Source organism: Eremothecium cymbalariae, chromosome 6, assembly GCF_000235365.1.
Source record: "Eremothecium cymbalariae DBVPG#7215 chromosome 6, complete sequence".
In the NCBI taxonomy this organism is placed as follows: Eukaryota; Fungi; Ascomycota; class Saccharomycetes; order Saccharomycetales; family Saccharomycetaceae; genus Eremothecium; species Eremothecium cymbalariae.
This window is the reverse complement of record NC_016454.1, coordinates 630228-656582: the sequence shown is the minus strand read 5'-3', so window position 1 is coordinate 656582 and position 26355 is coordinate 630228. Positions and strand designations below refer to the sequence as shown.

Genomic DNA, 26355 nt, shown 5'->3' with positions numbered 1-26355 from the left:
ATTGTCCCCGACCACCACACCGCCACCCAGAATCAACCGTCTAACCTGAATGCCCACGTCCCCACCACAAGACGCGAACAACAGCATATCCCTCCTGCCAACCATCGCTCCTCCGCCTAAACGCATAAAAGAAGACCACCCACCACCAACAACAACACAACAACAACAACAACAACAAAACACAGAAATCTCATGTGCTAATCGCAAACACAAAACCACATCTCTCTCTATGTCCCTCCCTCCCCAACACCAACAAGATACATTCTTACATAAGATCTCCGAAGGTCCCGATAATAAAAATTATCGAAATATGTATTACCTCCTCTGCTAAGGAAGGAAAAAACAAAGAAAGGCCCTGCCACACACGCTTACTGTACATACTAGCATGGCAAATAAGGCCGCCTATGCAAATAAAGATTAAAGAATTCTTTTAGGTCATATGCAGATGCAAAAAGGATTGCAATATGCAATATAATATAATACATATATATATATGTATTATATATATATACTGTGCGACACAAGTGACGGTTGTACATCGCCGTCTTACATGTGTGTAGATAGAGCTTGCTAGAGGCCTTCAAACAAGCGGTAGTTGTTTAGAAGGCTAGAGCCAGCTTGTGCACACCAAGTTTTGGACCGCAGGAATCGTTTTCGCTGATTTTTGGAATCGCCTACACAAGGGGGGCTGCGAGACGAGAGAAGGCCACTGCCAGAGACCGAGCAATACGAGCGTTCCCGCAAGGAAAAGCAGGACCAGCACGACAGACAGTAGTTAAGGATGCTTGGGAAAAGGAAATACGGAAGTTTCTCGTCGCACGAAGAACGGACAATTGAGCTGTCGAGTGTCAAAAGGTCTTCGCAGGCGTGTGACCGGTGCAGGCTGAAGAAGATAAAGTGCGATGGGGTCCGGCCCAGCTGCACGTCGTGCAAGAAGATAGGGTACCAATGCCGGACAAGTGATAAACTAACGCGCAGGGGGTTCCCGCGTGGTTACACAGAGATGCTGGAACAGGAAGTGATCAAGCTGCAGCGGCTGTACAACTCGGTCAGGGGTTCTTCGGGGGGAGCCGTGCAGGCGGTGCAGGCCGCGCGTCCGCGGGACGACGGCGGTGGGAGTACTCGGGCGGACGCGGACACCGGTGCGGCGGACACAGACGCGGGGTTTGGGCACGGTTGTGAAGACAAAGCCGGAAATATAGGCGCAGTGGTGGATGCAGATCCGCGGCAGCCGCCGCAGCATACGCAGCCGCTGCTGCCGCTGCCCTTTGTGAATGATAGTTTCTACTACTATACCAACTACGCGGACGGAGAAACGTACCTAGGGAATGCGGTGTGGCCGACTATTGTGGGCGGGTGTAGGGACAAGAGTGTAATTCCGTCGGATGACGGGAGTCTTGTACAGTCTTTGGAACGGACGTTTCAGCTGGACAGCACCGGGGTGCCTGCGGCGCTAGCGCGGTTGTATCACAACGATATTTCGTTGGCACGTGCGAACATCAAGTCCAGGGTTTCTGCGTTTCTCAAGGAGTTTTCTTTGATTCCGTTGTTGTACGGGAATGATTGGAAGGCGCGGTTGAAGAGTATTGTGAGTGTTGGTGCTGGGAGGCGGGCCGGCGCGGGCGGCGGCGTGGGCGGCAGACAGCACGGTGGGGAGGATCCCACGGCGATGCTGGCGGTTGTTTACATAATCCAGTGGAATTATAGTCTGTTTAGTCCTGAGACGTTATTTAACATGACGAAGTTGGTTTGCACTTTGGCTGGGGATATGCTGTCAGGCATGCAGGTGTTGTTGTTGGGTAGTTATTATTTTATGTCGCTGCCCAGGCAGTTGACCACGCGGCAGAGTGGGTCGGTTGGGTGGACGATGCAGTTGATGAATCTTGCGTTTTCGCAGGTTTTGTCGCAGGGACTTTATGTGAACTATAAGAAGCTGGTGCCTGTTGGTGGGGACGGTAAGGGCGGAGATCGTAAAGCCTGCGGCGGAGGTGCTGATGAGGGAGCCGTTGTGGGTGAGGAAGGCGATGAGGGTGTGTATGAGACGCGGTTGGTTGCGTTCTGGGTATTTCAGTTTTTGAGCAGTCTTTGGTCGTTGTTGCAAGGGCTGCCGAAGACGAATTTTCTTTCGGACGAGTTCCAGCCTCCGGGGATAGCTAGTTTGGAAGTTGCTGCGCTGCGGCCGTTCCAGATTCTTTTGGAGAATATGTTGCAGTTGGATGGATGCAACCTGCTTCAGGTTTTAGGGATGCAGAACGCTCGCTACACGTATGTGGTTGAGTCGTTTCGGCATACTCTGAACCATTGGAAGCTGTACCATAATTTTCGAGACCATGATTTGAACGAGATAACGGTGGACAATAACGATCGGATTGAGATACAGTTGACGCTGTGCTATTTGCTACCGCGATGGTTGACGGAGCAAGGGTTTCCTGAATCGCATCACCTGTCTTCCGAGATTTTGTCGTTATATTATCTGTTGTTGGCGAACGAGCAGGGCTCTTCGGCTACGGTGACGCAACCTTCTGTTCTCAAGTTGATTCATTTTATGCCGTGGGATAATTGGGAGCTGATTAAGCGGTGTTTTCAGAATCTTTCCAAGGTGGCCAGGGATGTTGACAAGTACACTTTTGAAAAGTACCGCGACCTTATCACCAATTGGTCACACCTGTGGTATGAAGATGATCCTACCTATGAAGAGGTTATGGATAGGTACAATATCAAGGTGGGCGATCGGTTTGGCAGACCTGTTACTTTGGTGCAGATCATCCAGAACGTGAGGAATGGGGTTGTTGCGCAGGTCGCCTCTGCAAACAGACCATTACTGAAGCCCTTTAGGTCGCCGTCCACTTTGTCTGCAGGCGACCCCTTCAATATGTTCTCCAATAACACTCCGGTGGCAGAGAATTCACCGTCACAGTGGTTCCTCATGTCTGCCGGTCTTGACCTTGTTTCCAGCGATCCGACGGCCGTCTCCGCGGCCTCCGCGGAGACAGCTACAGCTATGGGTTCTGTGGGGACTCTACCTAATGCTATTGGGGCGTGTAGCTTTAGCACGGCAACCGCGGCCATGGGCAACAATGCCACTGCCAATTATGAGCCATTCCCCTGTCTGGCTGAGGATGACGACGGCTATGTGGAGGATGACGAAAGCGAGGAAGGGGATGATCGTGATGATGTGCTCAATTTCAGCAGCGGCCCCAACCACCACACATTGTTCAGCCACAGAGTCAACGCTCGTAAGTTGACCGGCAACAATCACGTAATATTGGAAAATAAGCATCTTATGAGATCGAGAAATAAAAGTGAGTCAGAAACATGCGATCCAAACGCTTCAACTCCGATCAAGGACTCTGGAGTACCTCAACTTCATTATGAGTTGGTACCTGATTCTCTCACTACCGATGTTAATGGATGTAGAAGCCATCATACTCATAATCAGCATCACATTTTAGGTGGCGTTGAGATAGGTGGCAAGAATAATAATAATAGCAGTAATAGTAACGGGATGCAAACCGGCACCGCTACCCCCAGATCACTGGTGGATTTGTTAATACTACCCATGGCGGTTGGGAAGAAAGGCTCTGGTGACGGGATCACTACTCCAAAGGATGAAGACTCGGTTTTAAGAAGTAACGCTTAGCCGTTTGGGAATAGGTTTACATACTGTGAACTATATATATGTGTGTATGTGTGTATGTGTGTACCTATAGCCTATGAATATGAAAAAACCCATTTTATAGGGAAGTCGGTGCTCCTCTATTGCACACTTGCATGTAGCTTGGTATAGTAAGTATCTCTTGGTCGAGATATAACAGGTCAAATATCGTTAATAACGAAGTTTATCAAAAACCCTTTTCGAAGGTCATCGCTATCCAGCCATTTGGTTTAAAGCTTACCGAGTTTATACATATATATGTGTGTGTGTGATTGTGGGCATTATAACTAGTCTAATCACTCAGCTTTGGTGTATGGTTTATCTTAAGTCAAAATTAAAGGTTGATGCGCAAGAGAAATAAGATTAAACTCAAGCTCCCGACACATTCTGCATCCGATGATAATAATGATAATGATAATGACCTGCAATCGATAACAAGACCAAGTTCACAGATACGTCCTAAACAAAACTTAAAAATTTCGATTTTGAATGAAGAAGATGACCAACTAGATATGGGGCTTTTGGAACTAGATGTAAAACTAAAAAATAGAACGAAAAAGCACCCGACTCTGGTAGCTTTACAGAATCACGAAGACGACGGTGACGACAACGAAGATCAGAAGGGACATGACTATACAGACCTGTTCGTCATATCTAAAGAACCAAAACATGTACAAGAAAAGATAATAAATTTAGAGGGTATATCTGATGTTGACGATGGCGATGAATCTGAGCTGAAAGAAAAGGTCCAAGAAATGAGGCGACACAAGATAGTGATGGATCAAAAATACAGAACAAGTCATACCGGGTTTTATGACCATGCAGAAAAGAGTTTAGAGTATGATGAAAAGGCGTATGTGAGGTTACTTGACAGCGATGACAAGGAGCAATTGAATGAGATATTGGGGAAACGAAGAACGAATACCCCCCCGGGGAAATATGCACAAGAGTTTGATGACGATGCTGCTGCTGCTACTATGGTGGAAGATGAAAAGCTTGCGTTAACTAAGTCTGAAGCCATTGATCAGACCCTAAGGAGGAAAAAAGAGATCGAGGCTGCCTTGAACCATCACGACGATGAGGGCGATGAGTGGGAAACAACTCAGCTAAATAAGTTTGATAAAACAACAAATTCTACGCTCAAGAGACAGCTCCCACGTAGATTTAAAGCCCAAGCGGAGGATATCCATACCATTGAAGAGATGCTCCAGACCCTTTTGCCTTCGAATGCTAGCATCAGGATATCGTTGTTGCAAAAACAGCTCGATTTAGTGCAGGCTGAACTTGCTGCCCTAAATATAAGAAAAGTTGATTTACTGAACAAAGTGAAGACAAGTGTCGTAGATGAAAATTTTGCCTAAATACTTCCTTAAGAATTCCAAAAGCAGCTAAACAAAATGCCGTGAGAACTTACTTTTATCTAATTTCGATCTGCTTGTAGTTTGTTAGCTCGCTCTTTATCCAAGTTTTTGTCGTGATAATTTCTGCGCATTTCCCCGGGAAATGAAATGACTCAGGGTTTGTAAACCACTAATTAGATTATCGTCATAAGGCTTTAGTTACAGGAACAAACATTTCCATAGGAACGTATTTTAATTTGATTGAGTCATAGATCTTTGTATATTGCAGTCTGTTTAATCCGAAAGTTCTGGAGAAACTAGTTATATAGGTGGTTATAGTCGCTAAATTGTGATTACCGTGGAATTGCCCAAACCAATAGCGACGTTCGTCTTCTCACAGGTTTAGTTATTTATTTGCCAACTTTCCCACGATAAATAGATTGGAAATATGGACACCAAGATTTCTTCCAACATCAGGGTTATTCGTCATCTCATTTCAATCAAAGATTTAGCTGATGATGAACTACGTTCGCTAGTTAGACGTGCAGCATATTTTAAAAGGATATTTAAAGCTAATGATCAGGAAGAATTCCTGGAAAACCACATGAAGTTATTGGGAAGGACAGTAGGTTTACTATTTTCAAAAAGATCAACTAGAACCAGGATTTCTAGCGAGGGTGCTGCGGCCTTTTTTGGTGCTCATCCAATGTTTTTGGGCAAAGACGATATTCAGTTGGGTGTTAATGAATCGCTTTACGATAGTGTACATGTAATATCCTCTATGGTTTCTTGTATTTTTGCCAGAGTCAATAATCATTCAGATATCCGAGAACTAGCTATTAACTCTAGTGTTCCAATTATCAATTCTTTATGCGATAGGTTCCATCCTTTACAGGCTATATGTGACATGTTGACTATCAAGGAGAATTTCAATTGCACTCAAAATAAAATAAAAATAGCGTGGGTTGGTGATGCTAATAATGTTATAAACGATATGGCTATCGCAGCATTGAAACTCGGTATGGATGTTGCAGTTGCAACACCAGAAAGCATTGAAATGGACGAAGAGATCGTGGCCATTGCCAAAGAGACCAGTGCTCGAACGGGTGCTACAGTATTATTTACACATTGTCCAAAAGAAGCTGTAAAAGACGCAAATGTGGTTGTTACAGATACCTTCGTATCCATGGGAGAGGAGTATATGTACCAAGCAAAGTTAAAACAATTCAGCGGGTTTGCTGTCGACGCAGAACTATGTAAGCACGCAGCGCCTGATTTTAAGTTCATGCACTGTCTACCTAGACATAAGGAGGAAGTCACAGATGAAATCTTTTATGGCGAGAATTCCATAGTGTTTCAGCAAGCAGAAAATAGATTGTATGCAGCTATCGCCGCTATTGATGTATTTGTAAATCGCAAGGGTAATTTCGCTTTCGAGTGACTAGCCAGTTTGGAAATTTAAAGTTTGTAACTATCTTAAATGCTTCTTGCAGGAGAGTATATCTACAAAAAGGTACATACTGTTGAATCCAGAAATAGAGGGTATTCAAAGTTTAGACAATTCAACCCACCTGGAAAACTCCCATTTTCAAAGTGATGCTCTTCCATCAGATCACATAAGGTGTTGGAATAGTAAGCCTTTACACCCTCTTTAATGAATCCAATCGTGATATGCGGATGTTTTGTTATAATAGATAGCAGTGGGACTTTATTCCCCTCTTTATCCACGATGCATTCTTTATCCACTTTGACCAGCACTGCTACAGTGTTGGTATCCCAGAGTAGACTTTTCAATTCGACTTTGACAGAGTCAGTGCTTGCAAGGTACTTCGGTTGAACTTTATCCAAATTGGATCCATTTTTTAACAACAAGTTGTTGTACCTTTTATTATATTCGCACCACATATCTTTCTCGAACTTGGTCCCTTTCTTTCCAGCATTTATATGAATCAAAGTCACGTGAAATGAATCTTTTAAAGAGGTTACATCAATTAGACTTGACAATCCCGCACTATTTGGAATACTTCTTTTGATCAAGTCGTCAATCTCCCGCCTTAATCTCTGCACATCATTGATTTCCGCTGCAAAATACACCGGTTTATACTTCTCATTTCTAGTACTTCTTTTTGATCTCCCACCCATCATTTTAGTGATCGTTGGCTGATAATTTAGAGCGGACGAAAATGCCTTATTAACTGCTTGTTCAGATGGAATCTCACCAACTAGGACATTATATTTTTCATGCAACTTGTTCAACACAAGTTTTGTATTAATTAAAGAAGAGTCAGGGTTATTCACATTCAGGTGAATGACGTAGTCAAAGAGATTATCTGGGCTACATTCCTCGTTTACCGGCTCATATCGATTGATAAAACCATTTATGATAGAGAAAACTTTCTTCTGATTATCTGAAGAAGCCTTGATACTTTGATGGTTATCCCCACGTTTGAATACCCTTTGTACAGTAATTGACTTCGCAGTCTCTATATCTTGATATTGTAAGAATGAGAGAGCAATGAACTTTACATTAGCGTAATAAGGCAAGTAATCCTCTTTCAGCTGATTAAACCATTCAAATAACTGTTTGCGTTCTCGATACTGATGGTTGTTTCTATCAACAATAACAGCTTTAATCTTATCTTTCCTAAGCAATTCTAAAGCGTCTTTCATAAGTTTTATTTTGTCTTTGCTTGTTATATTATCATTCTGAACATGTCCCCAAGTCTCGGCAAATAAGTTGTTAAGCGCTAATGCAACAGTGGTTTTACCACAACCAACTGTCCCAATAGGGAACAGCAGAAACTTGGTTTGCTCACCCACCTTATCCATATCCAAAGCGTTTTTTAATTCAAGTTCTTTGATTGTTTCACTATTTAATATTTCGAAACCCGTCATACCATAATCTTCCAAAAACATTTTCCTCAGCTTAATTATTCCTACACCACGCATATATTGCTGAGATAATTCAACATTATTTTCAAGCAATGGGATAACAAAGTCCATGTATTTATTAGTGATGAACCTGTGCTTCTTAAAGTTGAATATACGAGAGTTAGTCTGGATATATTGCCTGGTAGCTTCACGCCATTGTCTGTACAAATAATAAGGTTCTTCGAATTTATATTTAAAAAAGAAATCGTCACCTGCTTTAGTTCTGCATCTGATTACGAACCCTTCTATCTCTTGGTCATGGTAGGTCCCTTGGACACCACAAGACTCTATAAAAGCCCTGAGAACATTTATATCCGATTCTTTAAAATACTCAACAGCCTTAAAACCAAATTCTTTTGCAAAACGCTGCACCGCATCCATTGGCAAGGTCTGGAACTTAGGTTTGTTCATATTTAGACCATGAAGATACAACCCAGCCTTATCTTTAGTGTATTCTAAAATGTGTTCCTCAAAGCTATCATCGCAATATTCAGCTACCGCAGTACACTTCATTGCATACAACTTTTCTGCCATCTTATTAACATCGATGTTTAGTTTCCCTGCTTCCCTCCTCAAAAATAACTCCCCAGCCTCTGCATGATTTCTATCTATATCATATCTTGGCCCAGTTGAATGCTTCGAACAAACCACAAGCTCACCATCTTCGGTGCCAGAGATCAGAATTATACATCCATTCTCTTTAACGGTCACTTCATATGGTCCACTGGTATTCTTCTCTAACTCCTTCCATGAAGTCGAAGCCATTTCATCGACATTGAAAAACTTGTCGTAACCTCTTGCAACGATCTCAGGTTTCTCTGCGTCATCAAGAATAAACAACCCTCGAGCATTTGAAGGCAATGTGACGTTATTCTTTCCGTAGTCCCATTCATTAAATTTCCAACTATTCACCTTTGTACAGGAATGGAATAAAGTACATGGAATCTTGTAAGCCTTTCCTCGCTTTGTTAGTTTTGAAGCTAACTCCAACTCTTGTACAAGCTCCGTAACTGATCTATTAAAGTCTCCAGCAACAACACCATTCATCACGGCTATCGAGGAACTGGAACCTAGCTTAATCCTTTGGTTCAGATTGCGTATTGAGTACTGATCTATTGGAGAATAAACAGTTCATAATTAGCCCGGCACATCATGAACTTAACGGGAACTGATTTTCATTAATGGAGGGTAACACGGAAAGAGAACACTTAAATTTGGGTTAATTGAATTTAGAGTTCAAGAATAATAACACCTAGCAGTATCAAGTTGAGGAGTTTAGAGCTGCGGTTCCGTAATGCCTGTAATTGATGTTGATGAAGCGGATATATTTGTTCTCAGTAATGGACTTCAAAAATTAAATCAGTTAACTATGGAAATCAATGAAAGCCTGTCTAAAATTACATCTACGACATCAAAGTCTAGTCAAATATTCACGCCGATACTATCGGCAAATACCAGGTTAACTATTTTGAAAAGGAATATTGAGTCGAGTCTTGATTCGGTGTCATCTATTAAGGATCTAGCAAGTGATGCTTCCAAGTATGAGATAATCTTAGAACAAGATATTCGTGAGGTAGGTCTGAAGAAGTTTATCAAGGTTCTTCATAAGGTCGATGATATAATGGATGATCTAAAGGAGCAGAGTAAGAAAACGGCTGATTTCAGAGGTATTGTTACTCATTTAGAAGAATTGGTGAGGGTTGGTAAGAAAAACTTACAAATATACTTTGCCAATACACTGAATAGGATACAACCCTTCGATCCCCAAGTATACATGACCAAGAAAGTTCAATTCCCATTTTACACTACAGAGGATATGCAAGAACTGGCTGATATACTGAATTATTTTTCGAATTCCGAACGTGATTTGACTTTGGATATTTTTGTGAAACAACGAGGGCAGTTGGTTCTCGGTTCGTTAGCCTTTTTGGAGCCATTCACCAAGCAAATTATGCAGGAGAAGAATACACCTTACCAGAAGAGTTCCAGTGGGGTCAATAGCTATACGGAAGCGCTTGTTACTTTTCTTGGTAATGAAAGTGCGCTGATAACAGAGTTATATGGTAAACAACCGGAGAAAAGGGCCATTGTGTTGAATAAAGTTGGATTTCCAATTTTGCATAATTACGCAAAAATTGTAAAACATAACATCCAACTAACTATAGATGATTTGAACAATTATGGTCTGTTTGTATTCGAATTAGGAGAAAATATTAACAAAGTGCTCTATGTGTTGGATGGAAAACAATTTCAAGGTTTCGAAGAATTGATCCAGTACGAGCAAGAACTTAGAGTGGTTGCGCAATCTTTGTTTAAAGATCTAATCCAATATATTGGCCAAAAGGCAGGATCTATGTCGCAGCTTCCCACTGATAATGGGGTGACAGAAGCTACAGTTGATATAATGTCACGATTAAGGAAATTTAGTGAATACAAAACTGGTTGTCTCACTACTATTTGTACGATGACTCGTGAGTCTTGGCTTCCGAAGGAATCCAAAAACGTTTGGACGATATCAATTACCCCAAAGCATGCACAGCAGTTACTGTCATGTTTTTTCAGTGATGCAATTGACTACTTAGCGATTTCCCTCGAACGGAAGGCTCAAAAAATTCTCAATCCAAATATGGAACCAGAAGTCGGTGTCCCAAACAAAAGAATTCCTCAGATGCAGCGTATAGGGTTTTTTGTTCTAACAAATATCACTTTGATAGAACAGATTGTCCAACGTAGTGAAATTAATTCTGTGCTTGAGGAAGTTGGCGCTGCAAGGCTAGTAAAACTAAAGGCTCGATATGTCAATTATTTTGCTTCAGATTGGAGAGATTTAGCTTCCAACCTTTTGGATCAAGTTTTCGTTGATTCTACTGGTAAAATTTCATCAAAAGATAAAGATCAAGTAAAGGAAAAGTTCAGAAAGTTCAACGAAGGTTTTGAACAATTGGTATCTAATTATAAGACATGCAGGATCACAGATCCATCTATGAAGAAGTTATTAAAACAGGAGATATTTGCTCTAGTTGCACCAATGTATGAAAGATTCCATAATCGCTATAAGGACTCATTCAAAAATCCAAGAAAACATATAAAATATACCCCTAATGAGTTGATGAACGTTCTGAATTCTTTAGGGAGGTAAATTCAAAAACAACAGTAGGGGAGTTAGAACTATAAATGATGTCCAAAATAAAAAAAATTGAAAAAAAATGGCATGGAAACTAACGTTTCTAAGTTTCAGCCACATCCAAATATACTCATCATAATTTAATATATTGTATTATCCTGGTTTCAAGTTTTGCATTTCTTCAATTGGCGAAATATGAAGCCTTAAACCACTAGAAGAATATGGCTATTACCAAGTCTTTACTTGAAGTACTTGATATAAAATGACCTATTATGGTAATAAGGGCTATGATGTAAAGTATATTAATTTTTTCTGTATAATAGCATGAAAGTAAAACTATGTTATATCCTGTATAACATCCTAACATACAAAAGCTGGTCTTATGGTTTTGCAATGCCGTAATGTGTAACCTTCATTTTATTTACGGACATTTTAATTATTCTAAACTAAATAAATATTTAGATTGCGATATCATCATCGGGAGAAGAGTGTGGTTTCACTTTTAAAGCCGATCTCCAAGAAGGATCATCACTCTCATTATAATTTTCATCTTTGTCAACTGTACCGTTATATTGGCGGTTAGATTCATCATGGTAGAACACACCTATAGTGGGACTATTAGTTGAAAGACTTTTATGTGAGTTTTTATCCTCCATTGAACGAAGATGCTCTTCAGAATCCTTTAAGGTGTTGCTAACTGTACTTTCCTGAAGTTCTTCAGTATGATGGTTCCTCCTCCCGGGATTTGAATTATAGTACGTTGATAAACTGGGTAAATTGAATATATGTCGTTGGAACGGATGCCATGCTGCGTTATTACGATCGTAAAAGGACGTAATATCAACAGATGATTCATCACAAGAAGTACTAATATATTGGGCAATTGAATCACGACTGTAGGAAAACATAGCAGTATGGAAAGCAGAATCATGTGCCACTTGTTGTTCTCCCTCTTGTGTATTAGAATCCAATAGAGGCTGTGCACTTAATCCATCAATCGAACTACGTCTTGATCCCATGGTAGAAGACGTTGCCGAAATATGCCCAACGCTTCCAGGATCATTGCTTCTTAAGAGCCCACCGAGATCATTAAAGGAATCACTAGTATTTTTAACGGTAGATGGAAGATTATTTTGTATACTATGTCTTCCAAGATTATTGGGTGTAATCTGCAAACCCCCTACACTCAATGATGTGTTTTTAACATGCAGAGGGGGATGTAAACCATTCCTAAAAAAATAGGCATCACCTGCACCAATATCCTCATCTTCACAATTATCTTCATTGGTAATAGAAAATAATGGTAAAGCAGAACTTTTTATATTGTGTGATTTTACAGTTATTCCATCCTCTTCTAACACATCATCATAACTGGGAGGTTCCATTGGAAGGGGACTAAACCAGCGTATATCATCTATACTCGGTGGAGCAGTATCACATTCAAATGAATTATCACTGTCACGACGCTCAACACCAACATTTAGTGCCCTTAGAGTTGGAGAAGAAATAGGTGATAACGGTATTGCTTGGGGGGAAACAAGTTCTGCACGTAACTGATCTGGCTGGTATATATTCGATTTCAGCACTGGTGACTTCAATACATCACAAGGAGGGCTGTCGTCCTTCGATAACCCTTTATGATAAAGCATATGCTGACTAGACTTGTTGTGTTGAACTGGTGTCAATGACCTGGGAGAAAGACCGATTCGGTCTTCCAAAGGCTCCATTTCAGATGAAATTATAGGCGATTCTACGACTTCCTTAGGGAAATACATATTTGAATCATGATATAAATTTGCTGAAGTTGTGCCAAAGTCAAAAAAGTCCGGTCCAGGAACAGCTTGATTATCGTAGCTCGGGAGGAGGGTATTAGCATGAGAACAAAGCTTATGCAATACATGAATGGGCGTATCAACACTTATTTCGTAATGCTTTCTTGTTCCATCTACCATAAGAGACAACCTAAGACATATCTTCAACCAATGACTCGATTTTATGTTTTGATATGAAGTATCTGGATGAAGTCGTTGTTGGTAATTTAACCTCTCTGGAATGAAAACTTGGTAGTCAAATTCCTTATTTACGATATCACCATGCTCATCCTCTAACAAATTTCCAAGGTTTTTGGCCCTCAAACCGGCAGAAGCTTGAGTCAGGCCATTTACTGGAGCAGCCTTATGTTCTGCAATTAGAAATTTTTTAGTAGGTTCTAGTCTATGAACTTTTTTTGACCTGCAATAGTATTCTAGAGTTTCTGTCAGGTAGACCCTAGTACGGTGAAGAATAACTTTATCCAGTGGTGTCACACGCAATGCAATCGGTAGAAAAGCATCCAATACAATATCTTTGGAAGCAATTACGATATCGTAATGCAACCTTCCTTCCCAATCACGTGATATACATATGGGTTCGGTATCTTCAACGGAATTGGGAGATAAGGTGCGAACCAATCTGAGGGGAAGCTTTGTACGAAGGTTCGGTTTAAAGGCACCTACCCGTTCAACGGTAACGGATAAAAAATAGCCCACGGACCCAAAAGTAGCCGTTATTGATTCTGGAGTCGACACCGGTATCGGTTGTTCAAATGAATAAACGTAATCTCCTGGATGGAAGATGAAATGGTCTGTTGCTTGCGTTAAACAGTTGCCTGTAGCTGAACTTTTGCTACAAGTAGAACTGTCACTACCGTTAGGCAACGTAGCAGACAGCAGTTCGCTGAAAATGTTACCATTAGACCTGGAACGCATCTCCTTTGGAAGCTCTGACGAACCCTTTTTCTTCAAAAATCTAGCCGGAGATAATGATCTAGTCGATTGTGAATGTGGCGACAACTTTGGAGTTTCAAGATGGGTATAGCTTGGCTGCTGCTGATCCACCGACAGCGTAGGATTCAACGTCAGCATTGACGTGGTTGAGTTGTCCGCTGCCGTCGGAAGAGGGCGGTATTGAGAAGCGTTAGAACCCCTAACCAGATCATCTGGGTCAAAACTAAGATTATTCAACACCGGCTGATCCTCCGCTTGGAAAAAGGGCCATGTATGATTCACTATATCATTGATCTCACAGAAATCTTGCTTCTTGGGAGGAATACCCTCTGGCCACTCAGTCCGACAGATACCCTCAAAGCTCAGACTGATGGATTTTAACTTCGCAGACTTCAACACGCGAATAATAAGTGACCCACGTAACAAACCAGGAGGTCGCTCATCCCATTGATGACTGTTGAACCCCTGCAGAAATATAACCGGTTCTGCAAGCTGTATGTAGACCTGTAGGGAGCCTGTGTGTGCCAACGGATGGGCATCTTTGGGAATATCCAAGTTCTTTTCAAGGGGGAATACCGGCGAATACACAGGCTCCAATAATATCTCTTCCATAGCTCGCTAGATTTTAATTTTAATCCACCGCTCAAAAGATACTCAAAACACCAGTGCTATCCTTCATATATGACAGACTATTAATGTCCTAAAGGAGGTTGCATCAGGGGCTTAGTTTAGCAAGAAAAAATGGTTGCAATCAAAATGCGCGAGTTGAAACGGTAATAATTGGTTATTCATTAAGGGAAATTAATAATATAATTGATAAGCATAATGAGGATGAATAAGGTACAAGTTATTTTCGAATGAGTTTGACGTTATGTGCCAAGACCTCAAGTTCATGATTCATGGTAGAATTTGCCATTTCGCCAAGTAGGTGGTTAACCTTAATGAGATCGTAGTAGTTATCGTAGATAGTGTTCTTTATGGAGTTGTTTGCTGCGGTTTCTCGGGTTAACAGGATGTTGTGGGAATGTAGCAGCTGTGTTAGAGTACTATCAGCAATGGCGGTTTGGATGGCTGGGGATTCTTCGGGGTTGTTTGGTTGTTCTTGTGAGTTGGTTTGATGGTCAGGGAGTTTTTTTTTAGTTTGGGGCTTATTTTGTGGGCTGGGGTTGTCAGGAGAGCTATCGAGCTGATAATACTGCTTTAACAGCTGTCTCTTGTCCTTATCGAGGCGTTTAATGGTTTTCTTGTGTATTATCTGTTCAGCCATCTGTGATTGAGGTCTGAAGAGCTGGGTATACTGCTAAGGGACGCTATCTAGCACGCGATTTGGCTTGTTGGTTTGGGTCTCCAGTTGGTTTTGTTTTGTTGTTCGTTCCAAATAAGACAGGCATTGTTTTCGCCTCTATATACACAAAGTACACGAAAGAGACTTCTAGGAGTTGGACAAGTTTTAGTGTATCAGAGTGATAGGGGGGTTATATGAAGTTTAGATCGAATCGGCAATCGAGGGTTGTGAGTGCTTCAGCTAGTGGGCCCCAGACAGTCCACGATGTATCATTAAAAGCTGCGCAGGCAATTTTCAAGAAACAAGCAGACATAAGCAATGAGGATAATGAGGATTCTGGGATCGTTGTTGTGGCTCAAGATAGTGTGAATGAGAGTAGTAGTAGTGTGAATATGGATTCGGTGTCATCTGTGCAGTCTTTGTCTCCTCCAGCGGACAGGCATCCCAGAAGGGACAAGACGAGAAGGTCATTGCAGTTATTTGGTTCTAAAAGAATTATGTCACCTCAGGCTACCAAAAGGGTGACCTCTTATAGTTATACGTCTGATAAAAATGAGGCAGGTGACAAGAAAGAAATGCCTACCGTTTCTGCTGCTGCTGCTGCTGCTGCTGCTGCGGCTGCGGCTGCGAAGGCAGCGCAGTCTACATGCGATCAGGAGAGCGCAAATCGGTCATCGACTCAGAGCGCACAGTCAAATCTAATGCATTTAGTGCCAAATCTGAAATTAGCACGCGATTCAAAATCTAGGTCGAATTCGAATCTGTCTCTGACATCTACCACAACATCAGAAAATATGTCTCGTTTCAGTTTTGACGAGATTGTCGGCACAATAAATGTTAAAGAGCCTCATCCTCAAGTTGAGTTAAAACCATCTGCATCTAGAAAGTTAACCAATAACTTCTACAATTATCCGAATAGCTCGCAAAAAGCTTTAAATACGACTAGTTCCAACAGCCTTGTTCATAGTGGCACACAAAACTCACGTAACCATACAAATGTCCCTCCGATAGTAATTACTAATTCCTTACCTCCAGTTGCTGCAAGCCCATCTGCTTCTTATTCGGCGCATATTCGAGCTCATTTGCCTGACGTTCAGAGTGAACTGTCAATATTGAGTGACATAAATCGATCTCCGAGTCCACTAGAGAAGTTTCCAGCCACGCTTTCGAAGTCGCCATCAGTAATCAGTTCGGTACAGAGCAACTCCAGCTTCAGGTCTTCCACCTTTGGAAGAGCTTTGAGACGTATTCCTCCACCGAAATATTATCTTGGAGAGCAACAAAAGGATTTCGTGAGGCCTTCGCAGGCTGAATCGAACATATCATCCAATGAGGGGATTGAAGGGACTGATGAAGCCGATGAGGCCGATGACACCAGCAACGATTACAACCCATCCACCGACCCAGGGTGCATAATGGAACCAGATAGTGAATTTGATGATGAAGATGAAGAAGATTTTGATCCTAGAGATTACGGAGAGCTTAACAACATTAACGATTATCTAAGATTTCAAAGCGGTCTTAAAGAACTTAAACTCGGCCAGGATGACGGTCTTGATGATGATAACCTTTTAGAATCCGAAAACCAAGAGACAACGGAAAGTGATTCCCAGTCTTATTCAACGTCTGCTTCGGCGAAAGACCTTACAATTTCAAAGGTCTCCTACTCTAACCTAAACAAAATCCCATTGAATGTAACTTATGGAGGAACACTTCCAAATTTAATACCTAATTATCACAGGAAACAGTCGAAATGGATGAAGCTTTTTCGACGTCCGATGAAATACTCTGATGGTGAGTCTACAACGATGTTGCCTACCTCAAATGATTATACTCGTGATGATACAGCTTTGATGCAAAGCAAGATGCATGTCAGGTTAAAAAAAACTATGCGAGGAATTCTTACTGACAGCACTGCTAGCGAAACTCATTATATGAATGAAGAAGATAGTGAGGACTCCGATGATTATGAAGCTGATAATAACGTAAGATCTAGAAGCCCCATAAGAAAATCGGGTAAAAAACGTGAAAAAATTCGCAACAATCTTCGATACAGAGGATGTTTTAACGAAGACAAACCGTGGAAATCCCATTTGGACTTCGGCTATGTTACTGAACGTGAAAGGAAACGTTACGAGGCTATGTGGGTAAGCAATAAGGAGTCCTACTTAGAACTTTTGCCTTGGTGGCACAATCGTAAAACCCATCAAGGACTAGAAGTTCCCGAAGACGGATTGATGCTAAACTTAGTAGTCACTGATATCTGGTCCAGAAGCAACTTACCACAAGATACTTTGGCTCAAATATATGATATGGTCGATACCAGGCATGATGGTACCCTAGACAGAAATTCCTTTGTAGTAGGTATGTGGTTGGTAGATCAATCGCTTTACGGAAGAAAGTTGCCTAAGGAATTGAATTCGAGAGTATGGGATAGCGTTAATAAATACGTACTTAACGTTTCCAATAGTAATAAGAACCCAAAACACCATCACCGGACTAGAAAAAAATTATTGAAAAAGGAACTAAAGCTGATAAAAAGAGAGTCGAAATCTTACATCACATGAGATCCTTTTTGCTTATTCAGCTAGTTATTGGCCACGTACGTTCAGCTAACTGCACTTCGCTGTTTCACGGCTACCCGACGGCGCAATTTTTCACATTCATTCGAGCTATATCTTTTAAACCTATATCTCGCAGCAAAAAAGGTAAAAGGCTGCGGCAAAGCATATGGACACATATATAAACTGCTCTTCGGTCTAATTGAAGATGCTTTCTGCTTCCTTGATAGGCGTAAAGCAAATGCAGTCATCCTGGGAGTTATTAATCTTTAAGTAGTCATGTTTAGAATGCTGGAAAGCTTCACTGCAGCAATCGCAGGATCTTATAACAAGGATGGGCCTTATTCGCATGAACAATCGCTCGGGGCCATTGTTAGGCATGGGCATGATTTGGAAATTTTATTGAATGCAATGGAGTCTGTTTTTACTGATCACCGTGATGAAGGTCTGGGGCTTTTAAAAGAAATAGAAAGAGATCCCACCAGTGACCCTGTAATTGTGAACCTAGGGCTTGGGGTACTTTACTATGTGGAGGCGATGATGGAATTTGATACTGAATGCATAAAGAGGGCTTCTCAAACTTTACATGGTGCGGAGCGTCTTGCTATCAAGGCTAAGGTAAGAGCTGAACATTTGGGATTTAGTATAAGCGGTTTTTATGCTCCGGGTACGGAATATGCGTTGTATTATACGGAGGCATGTTTGTTACAAGCTCTTATGATGATGCTAAGTCCTAGTGTTGTGGAAAATACCAAAGCTTTGTTTAAGTTCCGTAAAGCGTATCAGATGTTGCGAGAACTACATGAAAGGGTGAATAAGGCTGAGGATAAGGCTGAGGATTCCAAGTGGAAAATGTCCCATCTCCCACAGGGGGAGCGGTCCAGGGCAAGTTCGGAGTCCACGAACACTTCGACAAGTGTTTTTGGCTCTTCTAAATTGTACGAAGGTAAGCTTGATAATGAAATTCTTGCGTTAATGACACATACTTATAAGTTGCGAACAGCTAGGTTACGTGATGGTGGGGTGGGTAGTGATTCTCTTGCTGGAGCAGGTATAGCTGTTGAAACCTTGAAGGACTTGTCAGGAACAGAAATCAACGGGTCAACAATTGATATTATGAGCATTGCAGGAGAAAACCAGAAAACCATTCGAGATTTTATAAACTCCGGTGTTGATTTGTGCTTTGGTATCCAACAAGTTGTGCTTTCTTTACTGCCACCTACACTCGAAACCGTACTTTTTATCATTGGATTCCGTGGTGCTCGTAGTGAAGGCCTGAGACTTGTTTGGGAGGCAACGAAATACCGCGATGTACATGGTGCAGTCGCTCTGTTTGGGTTGTTAATTTACTATGAGGGTCCAACACCTTCTGTAGATTCAGAATTTGATGTACCTCCCTCGAAGCTTAATAAGCAGGACCAGGGAACAAGCCGTGCCCAAGACGACTTGGGTGTTTTTACCTTAATAAAGCCTACAAATATGCTAGAAGAGGCTTTGCACGAAGTCAGACGGCGTTCCCCAAAAAGTCCCATTTGGCTGCTCCAAGAATCTCGTATTCTGTCTTCCAAAGGTAAACATCAGGAAGCCATAGATTTATCATACTCTATAGATGCATCGAAAATTGGGATGCCACAGGTCAAAACTTTCTTAATATTTGACCGCATCAATAATCTAGTTGCTGTGCAGGAATATGAGAAAGCTGCTGAAGATTCTCTGTCATTGACAGATGTGGCCCCTTCGAATAAAGCGTTTTTCACGTATTACGCTGGCTGTTGTTACCTGGAATGTTTTAGACTCTGTGAATTAGACTTGTTGGATAGAAAGAAGCAGGATTTTTATCGGAAAAGAGCTAATGATCTCATCTTCTCTTCAATATCTTTCTTCCCAGAAAAATTTGGTTGCAGAGTGTTTCCATTGGATAGATTTGTATTACGAAAGGTGCGAAAGTTCCAGGAAACCCAAAAACGACTAGGTTTAAAGGAACCCATTTCCGCAATTGCTATCTCACCCGTACATGAATTGAATTACTTGTTTACTGGGTTTGGTAGAATGACAACAGAACACACTAAAATGACGTATAAGGTGTTAACGGAGTACACAAATCCAGCGATCAACGCCGGAGATCCCAATGAAGAAATGATAAGACAATTTTTGTTAGCTTTATGTTTCAGGAATTTGGGAAGTATCGATACTGGATGTAGGATACTAGATGAAAAACTGATCCCATTGGTATGTAGAATTCATACCAATGGTAAAGTTAAGTACATCAAGAATACCGCAGACCCTTGGCTCTACCCTACAATCCTATACGAGCGTGCCTTGTTTTGTTGGAAACTTAAGGGACTTGATGGTGTTAAAGAAGCTAGGGAATGGTTGTATAGAGCGCAGAATTACATGGATGATTATGAACTAAGTAGTCGTATTGGTTTGAAGATTAAAGTTTCACTTGATAAATTACTTGAAGTTACTGTGTAAGCCTTATTATATATGAGAGCACCGAGAATTGACCTCCAAACCGTAAATTCACCAGTTACCTGTAATATATATATATATATATAGATACTTAAAACGTCCCTTCTGGCTCAGTTTACTCTGACATCTCATCCTATGTAGATTCAAATTGTTGTTGAAAGCGTTAGCTGTAAGCTTTTTTAAACTAAGGCATCCCTTTGTTTTTCCGAGGCGTTGAGCTATATGAAGTGTGTAGATCACGGACAAAGCAGAGATCACTAATCATTGTACTATTTGCGAAGTAGATAAGTCCTTTAGTTGTTTCTAAATACAATAAGATCAGGCAGACTGTGAGTGTGATGACTAGGAATATTTATATGGATGACAACGATGTTTATGAATTCCAGGCCGAGGATGATGACGGTGATGACGATGATGATGATGATGAGTTCTCTATTGAATTTTATAACCATAAGGATAATGATAGTGTAATTTTCCAAAATGATATTTTCTGTGAGGATGAACTGGATCAACAGGTACCTCTGCGGCATAAAGGCATCATGAGTAAGATTGTAGATTGCAAGTATAAAGAATATGGGGATGAAGATAAAGGTATATTAGAGGATGACCTTCCGATAATAGAGTATTCTTGTTTGACAGCTGGTAATATCTATAGTTTGATGTTGAACAGAGCTTCAAAGCTGCAGCCAGTGTTTAATATTCCTATATCAGATGTTATAGTTTTGTTGCAGAAGTACAATTGGTGTGAGGAACGAATGTTGGAGGCGTATACGGATGATGCAAAAGCTGTACTGGATTCTGCAGGCATACTTATTGGTGAAAACAGTGAGTTATTTTCACGGTTAAAAACAAGAGATGGATTTGTATGTCCAATTTGCTGTGAGAGTTCTGAGACGATGAAAACATTTTCTCTTGAATGCGGTCATGAGTATTGTCTTACCTGCTACCAACATTACATCAGTGATAAACTTAATGTTGGGAATATCATTAAATGTATGAATTGCGAATTAGCTTTGAAAAACGATGATATAGATATTATTATGGGTGAAGGATCTAGTACCAAACTTATGCTGTCGTCGATAAAGGGTTTTATTCAAAAACACAGCCAGTATTATAAATGGTGCCCTTTTACTGATTGCAAGTATGTCATACATGTCAAAAATACTATGTCATTAACACAGCTCAATAGGAAATATCTGTCTCCTTATGTTATTTGTGATAATAAACATCAATTTTGTTTCAATTGTTCTCTAGAGGTTCATGCGCCTTGTGATTGCATCGTTGCATCGTTTTGGGTAAGGAAGGCACAAGAAGAATCAGAGAACTTGAATTGGATGTTACAAAATACAAAAGAATGTCCCAAATGTAATGTTAATATTGAAAAAAATGGTGGATGTAATCATATGACCTGTCGAAGTTGTTCTTACGAGTTTTGTTGGCTTTGTGAGGGTGATTGGAGTACGCACAAGGGTAGTTATTATCAGTGTATACTTTATGATGAGAAGAAGCAAAACAAAAAGGGGGATGATGAAAAGAAGATTAAATTGCATAAGTACAGTTATTATTACAAATTATTCAATGTCCACGAAAGTTCTGCTCAATTAGATATGAAATTGGGTCTTACAGTTGAACAAAAAGTGAAGTCACTACAGGATAACTTAGGTATTTCTTGGATAGAAGGCCAATTTATTCCTGAAGCAATTGAAAAAATAGTGAATGGACGTACTGTTCTTAAATGGTCTTTTGCTGTTGCATATTACTCAGATCATTCCCATAACATGTATAAGATTTTGGAGCAGAACCAAATGGAACTTTCAAAAGCAGTAGAAGAACTCTCGGAATTATTAGAGATAAAGGATCCTAAACAAATTATGGATCGTAAGTTAGACTTTTACAATATGTCTGACTATGTTGAGAAGAGGTCCAATGCATTGGTCGAATGTGGAAGGGAACTGCTCATAAAAGGAATTTGTATCCCTAGGGATTCTTAAACAACCACAATACTCGTAAAAATATATATTACATAAAGGTTAAATAATTGATGAGAATTTGGTGTTGCCTCTAAGTTCCTGCAATGTGAGTATATAGTTACAAGGCCTGGTTTTATTTACCTAAATCTATCTTTCAATAACCTATCAGCACCTACCTCCGCGTATTCCTGCTTCCCTACCCAAAGCTGATGAAAAGTTCCTAGGCTTGCTAATATGCTTCCTCCTAACCATGATTGATATTGCTTTTCCCTTGCCTGGCCAGAAGTGAGCATTCTAAACTTCAATGCAGGTAAAGACTTGTTTAGCTCTGCTAATATTCTATCAGTCAACCCTGGAATAGAAGAGCTACCTCCAGTAATGACCACATTGTGAGCTAGTGTGGTGCGTAGATCTACATCGGTTGACATGATCGAAGAGTGAATCAAATCGGCAAGGCCAGATATTTCATTTTTCGCTTCAGGCGTATCATCTTCTAAAGACCTTTTACCTTGATCATTTAAATGTTCCGAAGGCGTAACACTGTTTTCATCTGGAACAGGTGTGGCATCTATAGTTCCTTCTTTCTCTTTGGAATTGGCACCTGGTTTATTTCTCTTCAGTGGAACATAATCGTTATGCCACGTTTCTACAACTCCATCTTTAGATATTGGCCAATCTTCTGGGAACTTAGCAGTTTCTGGTCTGAATAATTGTTCAGCAATGTTGAATCTCGTTTCACTGTCGAAAACAAGGTCTTCACCCCAGGGTGCTTCGATAGATCTCTTGCTGAGTTGTTCTAATTCTGATTTAAATTTTGTTAAAGAAGTAGGCGCAACTTGTAACATAGTTTCTTTAAACTCTTGGAAGAATTGCCGCTCATTTACAAAGTTCAGTAGAGATGGATGGATTTCATAATCAAATGAACGTTTAACAAACTCTGGACGTTTCTTAGCTACTTGGAACAAAGGGAGAATCTCTCTCGGTTTTAAACTCGTTCTAATGAGCTCATTCAACAAGCCTCCTGCAATAAAACTCCTCATGGAACTCTTAGAAAGGGTCATGCCATCTATTACAGGACTGACGCTTGTAATGTCGTGCCCAATATCAACAACTAAACAAGTAGGTCTGCCCATAGCAAATGATACAGCCGTAGCAGTTGGTGTCAAGTAACATGCTTCGAAATCCATTCCTTCCAATAACACCTCCAATGATTTCTTTCTGTTATCTTCAGAGTTCCAAATTGGCTCCGTTAACAACGCTGGAAGACCTTTATTTGATTCAAACAGAAGTACAGATTTTATCGCCCATTCCCACTGTTCTTGAGCCTTGTCCCAATCAACAACCTCACCTGATCTGACAATCTCTTTGATCTCATAATCTTTTCTGGGCAATCCAATAGATTGTTCATTAAAAAGACTAGGCTTTTCCTCATCATTTATGTACTGACCGTAGCAAGAGGGTAGTATTGCCTGAGGACAGTCAGTACCAGAGTATCCAATATTGGTATTAAAAGATCCTGGATCAATGATTATAGCAGTAATCTCATCACCACCATACACTTGAAGAGCTGAACTGGACATTTGATACTCAACCTAGCGTTTCGATGCTTTAAACTGGACCCAGTTGGCGTTCAATCCATCCATCTATGGACTTTATATTCAAATGAATGAGCTTCAATTTGGTCAAAAGGATAACCTCGTTGATAATGACATTGTATATAGACAGAAGACTGTTACTACTTATAAAGGAACTTAGAATTACAGAATAGACATACATCTGACCAATTCACCAGGTTTACGGGACTGTTTGATTTCATGAGTATTTGAACCATGTTACATAATGGTAAACTGCTTTTTTTATTCCCTTTTGAATGTATTGTTTTGTTTGCTCAAAGCATGTTCTATATGTACAGTAGTTTACAATGTCTTTATTTCAGCATTAATGACATCGACAAGGGACAGGACTTCCAATCTCTGGCGGGCCAACTTCACCCATCCGTCAGCCACTTTTCTAGACCAGCCCTTCATTTCGACGGCTTCTGCCACGGCTTGGTCTAATTTGTTGACACGCAAATTCTCTGCAACTCTCGCGATGGTAGCGTCCATGTCTTGGGTTGTTGAAAAGCCTTCTTTAGTGAATAGTAGCAAGGAAAATATCTTTGCAGTGAGATGACCTAAGAAGCCAGCATTTGGAGGCAACAAAGAAGTTGTTTTAAGCTCTGGTTGGAGTAATAACCACCTGTTGTACAACTGTTCGTTAGAAGCAATTTTGCCGCTAGCTTTTGACTCTAGTTCGGCAACGACAATGTCCATCAGCTCAGGTGTTGAGGAACAGCACTTCTTAGTCTTTCTTGGAATAACGTCAGTCAATAGCTTGAGTTTCTCTAATTCAGGAGATAGATCCACAGGGTTTTCGCCAGTCTGTGCCAATTTGGTCTGCAGGTCTTGTACGGCAAGCGTCATTTGAGTGACACATTCTTTTTTAACTGCTTGCTTCTCTAACCGCTCTAGGACAGGAACAAGAGAGTTCACAGCCGCGTCCAGTTCTTGAAGCTTAGCAAGGCGTCCCTGCCTTTCTTGATCGATTTTTTCCTTCACAACCTTGTTGAATTCCTCTACTTGCCTGATGGAAAGCTGTGCAATTTCATTGCGCTGTTTTGCCAGCAGTGCCTGTTCGTGAGCCTTGAGTTCTGTTTGAAGCTGCTCCATCGTTATTTTCTCAAGCTCACGCTTAAAACTCTCAAAGTCGTTCATATACTTTTCTGAAATTTCAAGCTCCTTTGACTTAATCTCAGACTCGTACTTAACCGTCAATTCCTCAAGCGCACTACTGGTCCGTGCTGATAGCTCACGCTCAACTGAACTCATGACAGACTCATTTAGCAAATGGATACCTTGCGAGAGAGCCGCGTGTGTTCCACGGAGCGCAGCTGCACTTTCTTCCGGCACTTCTAACCCCCTTTCATTCACCAATGCAATCGTGCTGTTTAATGAATCAATTAGTCTCTGCACCGCCGCCTGAGCGCCGTTCACCTCCACTTCAGGCAACAACAGTTTTTCCAACTTCTGCTGCTTGAGAGGCTCCAACTCTGGAACTGCAGTCGCCACAACCTTCTTATGCTGCTCCACCAAACCAGGCACCCACTCTTCCTCCTGCTTAACCCCACCACTTCTAACAAACCGACGCAGCTCATCCAACTTGCGTCTCACTTCAAACGTCGGACCCGACAGATGTAGGCCCCGCCTGTAGTTATCGTAAATGTCCATTAACTCCTCTGCATAAGGAACATTCTCAGTGAATAAATCATTTACCCTGGGATTGTACGCCGACAACGTCATCCCCCCTCCATAAAACAACGCAGAACCAACAACCACCTTCAGCAAAAATCTGCGCAAACGATGCGTCTTCTTACTCGTCACCGGAACCGTCCCAGAGGACAGCCTTCTGCAGCCAGATATCACCGTACTTGATCTGAGCATATCCTTAACTCGCTAACCACACAATTGATAACCCACTTGTCCTATAATCGTCTTGCTTTCCTCCTCTAGACCGTGGCAAAAGAGGATGGGGAGACCGTTTTGTATATAAATTTCTACTTTCTGGTTTCTAGCACACAGCTGACAGAACGAAAAAGCCGGAGCAAACTTCTCGAGTCACGTGATACTAAATCGATATTACTGGCTAGATGTCACGTGATGAGTCACAACCGGGGCATCTGGTGAAGCTTTCCGCCGCGAGGGCGGTCCTGCCGTGCCCAGATAAAGCATGCCTTGCCGCAGGCCGGAGCCACTACTCAGGACTGCCCCTCCTGGGCCCTCACTGCGACTTATCGCCCACTATACACCTGCTGTCTTGCTCTTTCTGCAGGATGGCTTAGTGCTGCTCGCTGCCGCTACAGCGCGGTACCACCGCCAACACAAGAATGACACAAGCAAACAAAGCCACACAACAGATCTGGGTGCCAGGTTGAGAAGAGGGCGGGGCGGCGGACGGGGTCTAGCCGGTGGCATTACATAGGGACATGATCAGTCCATCACATGGTCGTTTGGTGATATGTAGCAGCAGCGGCTGCAGTTGGTTGATTGAGGTCGTTGGATACGAACTGCAGTTGACAATTAGGACTACGAGATTATTATCGATTTCACCCTTTATTTGCCACATTTTGCATAACCAGAAGGTTTAATAACAAGACAGTGGGGGGTAAAATATAGCCCAGCAAATATATTTGTAGAGGTGTCCGGTAGGCTGACAG

General features: G+C 41.4%; 12 protein-coding genes across 12 annotated transcripts; 7 read left to right on the top strand and 5 right to left on the bottom strand.

Annotated features, from left to right (window-relative positions):
* Positions 1-781: 781 nt before the first annotated feature.
* Positions 782-3640, top strand: SIP4 (Sip4p; the record flags this gene model as incomplete). The annotated part of the gene is made up of 1 exon (XM_003647485.1): positions 782-3640. The coding sequence occupies one exon, from the start codon at positions 782-784 to the stop codon at positions 3638-3640; it is 2859 nt and encodes a 952-aa protein (XP_003647533.1).
* A 359-nt stretch (positions 3641-3999) lies between these two features.
* Positions 4000-5016, top strand: NTR2 (Ntr2p; the record flags this gene model as incomplete). The annotated part of the gene is made up of 1 exon (XM_003647484.1): positions 4000-5016. The coding sequence occupies one exon, from the start codon at positions 4000-4002 to the stop codon at positions 5014-5016; it is 1017 nt and encodes a 338-aa protein (XP_003647532.1).
* Positions 5017-5443: 427 nt separating this feature from the next.
* Positions 5444-6436, top strand: ARG3 (ornithine carbamoyltransferase; the record flags this gene model as incomplete). The annotated part of the gene is made up of 1 exon (XM_003647483.1): positions 5444-6436. One exon carries the CDS (start codon positions 5444-5446, stop codon positions 6434-6436), a length of 993 nt encoding a protein of 330 aa, XP_003647531.1.
* A 62-nt stretch (positions 6437-6498) lies between these two features.
* On the bottom strand, positions 6499-8973 carry TRL1 (tRNA ligase; the record flags this gene model as incomplete). Its single annotated transcript, XM_003647482.1, has 1 exon — positions 6499-8973. The coding sequence occupies one exon, from the start codon at positions 8971-8973 to the stop codon at positions 6499-6501; it is 2475 nt and encodes an 824-aa protein (XP_003647530.1).
* A 247-nt stretch (positions 8974-9220) lies between these two features.
* EXO70 (GTP-Rho binding exocyst subunit EXO70) lies at positions 9221-11065 on the top strand (the record flags this gene model as incomplete). Its single annotated transcript, XM_003647481.1, has 1 exon — positions 9221-11065. The coding sequence occupies one exon, from the start codon at positions 9221-9223 to the stop codon at positions 11063-11065; it is 1845 nt and encodes a 614-aa protein (XP_003647529.1).
* A 443-nt stretch (positions 11066-11508) lies between these two features.
* Positions 11509-14427, bottom strand: ALY2 (Aly2p; the record flags this gene model as incomplete). Its single annotated transcript, XM_003647480.1, has 1 exon — positions 11509-14427. One exon carries the CDS (start codon positions 14425-14427, stop codon positions 11509-11511), a length of 2919 nt encoding a protein of 972 aa, XP_003647528.1.
* Positions 14428-14662: 235 nt separating this feature from the next.
* VPS51 (Vps51p) lies at positions 14663-15082 on the bottom strand (the record flags this gene model as incomplete). The annotated part of the gene is made up of 1 exon (XM_003647479.1): positions 14663-15082. The coding sequence occupies one exon, from the start codon at positions 15080-15082 to the stop codon at positions 14663-14665; it is 420 nt and encodes a 139-aa protein (XP_003647527.1).
* Positions 15083-15294: 212 nt separating this feature from the next.
* TAX4 (Tax4p) lies at positions 15295-17667 on the top strand (the record flags this gene model as incomplete). Its single annotated transcript, XM_003647478.1, has 1 exon — positions 15295-17667. One exon carries the CDS (start codon positions 15295-15297, stop codon positions 17665-17667), a length of 2373 nt encoding a protein of 790 aa, XP_003647526.1.
* Positions 17668-17940: 273 nt separating this feature from the next.
* On the top strand, positions 17941-20136 carry Ecym_6332 (uncharacterized protein; the record flags this gene model as incomplete). Its single annotated transcript, XM_003647477.1, has 1 exon — positions 17941-20136. One exon carries the CDS (start codon positions 17941-17943, stop codon positions 20134-20136), a length of 2196 nt encoding a protein of 731 aa, XP_003647525.1.
* A 335-nt stretch (positions 20137-20471) lies between these two features.
* HEL1 (E3 ubiquitin-protein ligase HEL1) lies at positions 20472-22124 on the top strand (the record flags this gene model as incomplete). The annotated part of the gene is made up of 1 exon (XM_003647476.1): positions 20472-22124. The coding sequence occupies one exon, from the start codon at positions 20472-20474 to the stop codon at positions 22122-22124; it is 1653 nt and encodes a 550-aa protein (XP_003647524.1).
* Positions 22125-22240: 116 nt separating this feature from the next.
* ARP4 (Arp4p) lies at positions 22241-23683 on the bottom strand (the record flags this gene model as incomplete). Its single annotated transcript, XM_003647475.1, has 1 exon — positions 22241-23683. One exon carries the CDS (start codon positions 23681-23683, stop codon positions 22241-22243), a length of 1443 nt encoding a protein of 480 aa, XP_003647523.1.
* Positions 23684-24019: 336 nt separating this feature from the next.
* On the bottom strand, positions 24020-25582 carry MIC60 (Mic60p; the record flags this gene model as incomplete). Its single annotated transcript, XM_003647474.1, has 1 exon — positions 24020-25582. One exon carries the CDS (start codon positions 25580-25582, stop codon positions 24020-24022), a length of 1563 nt encoding a protein of 520 aa, XP_003647522.1.
* Positions 25583-26355: the final 773 nt, after the last annotated feature.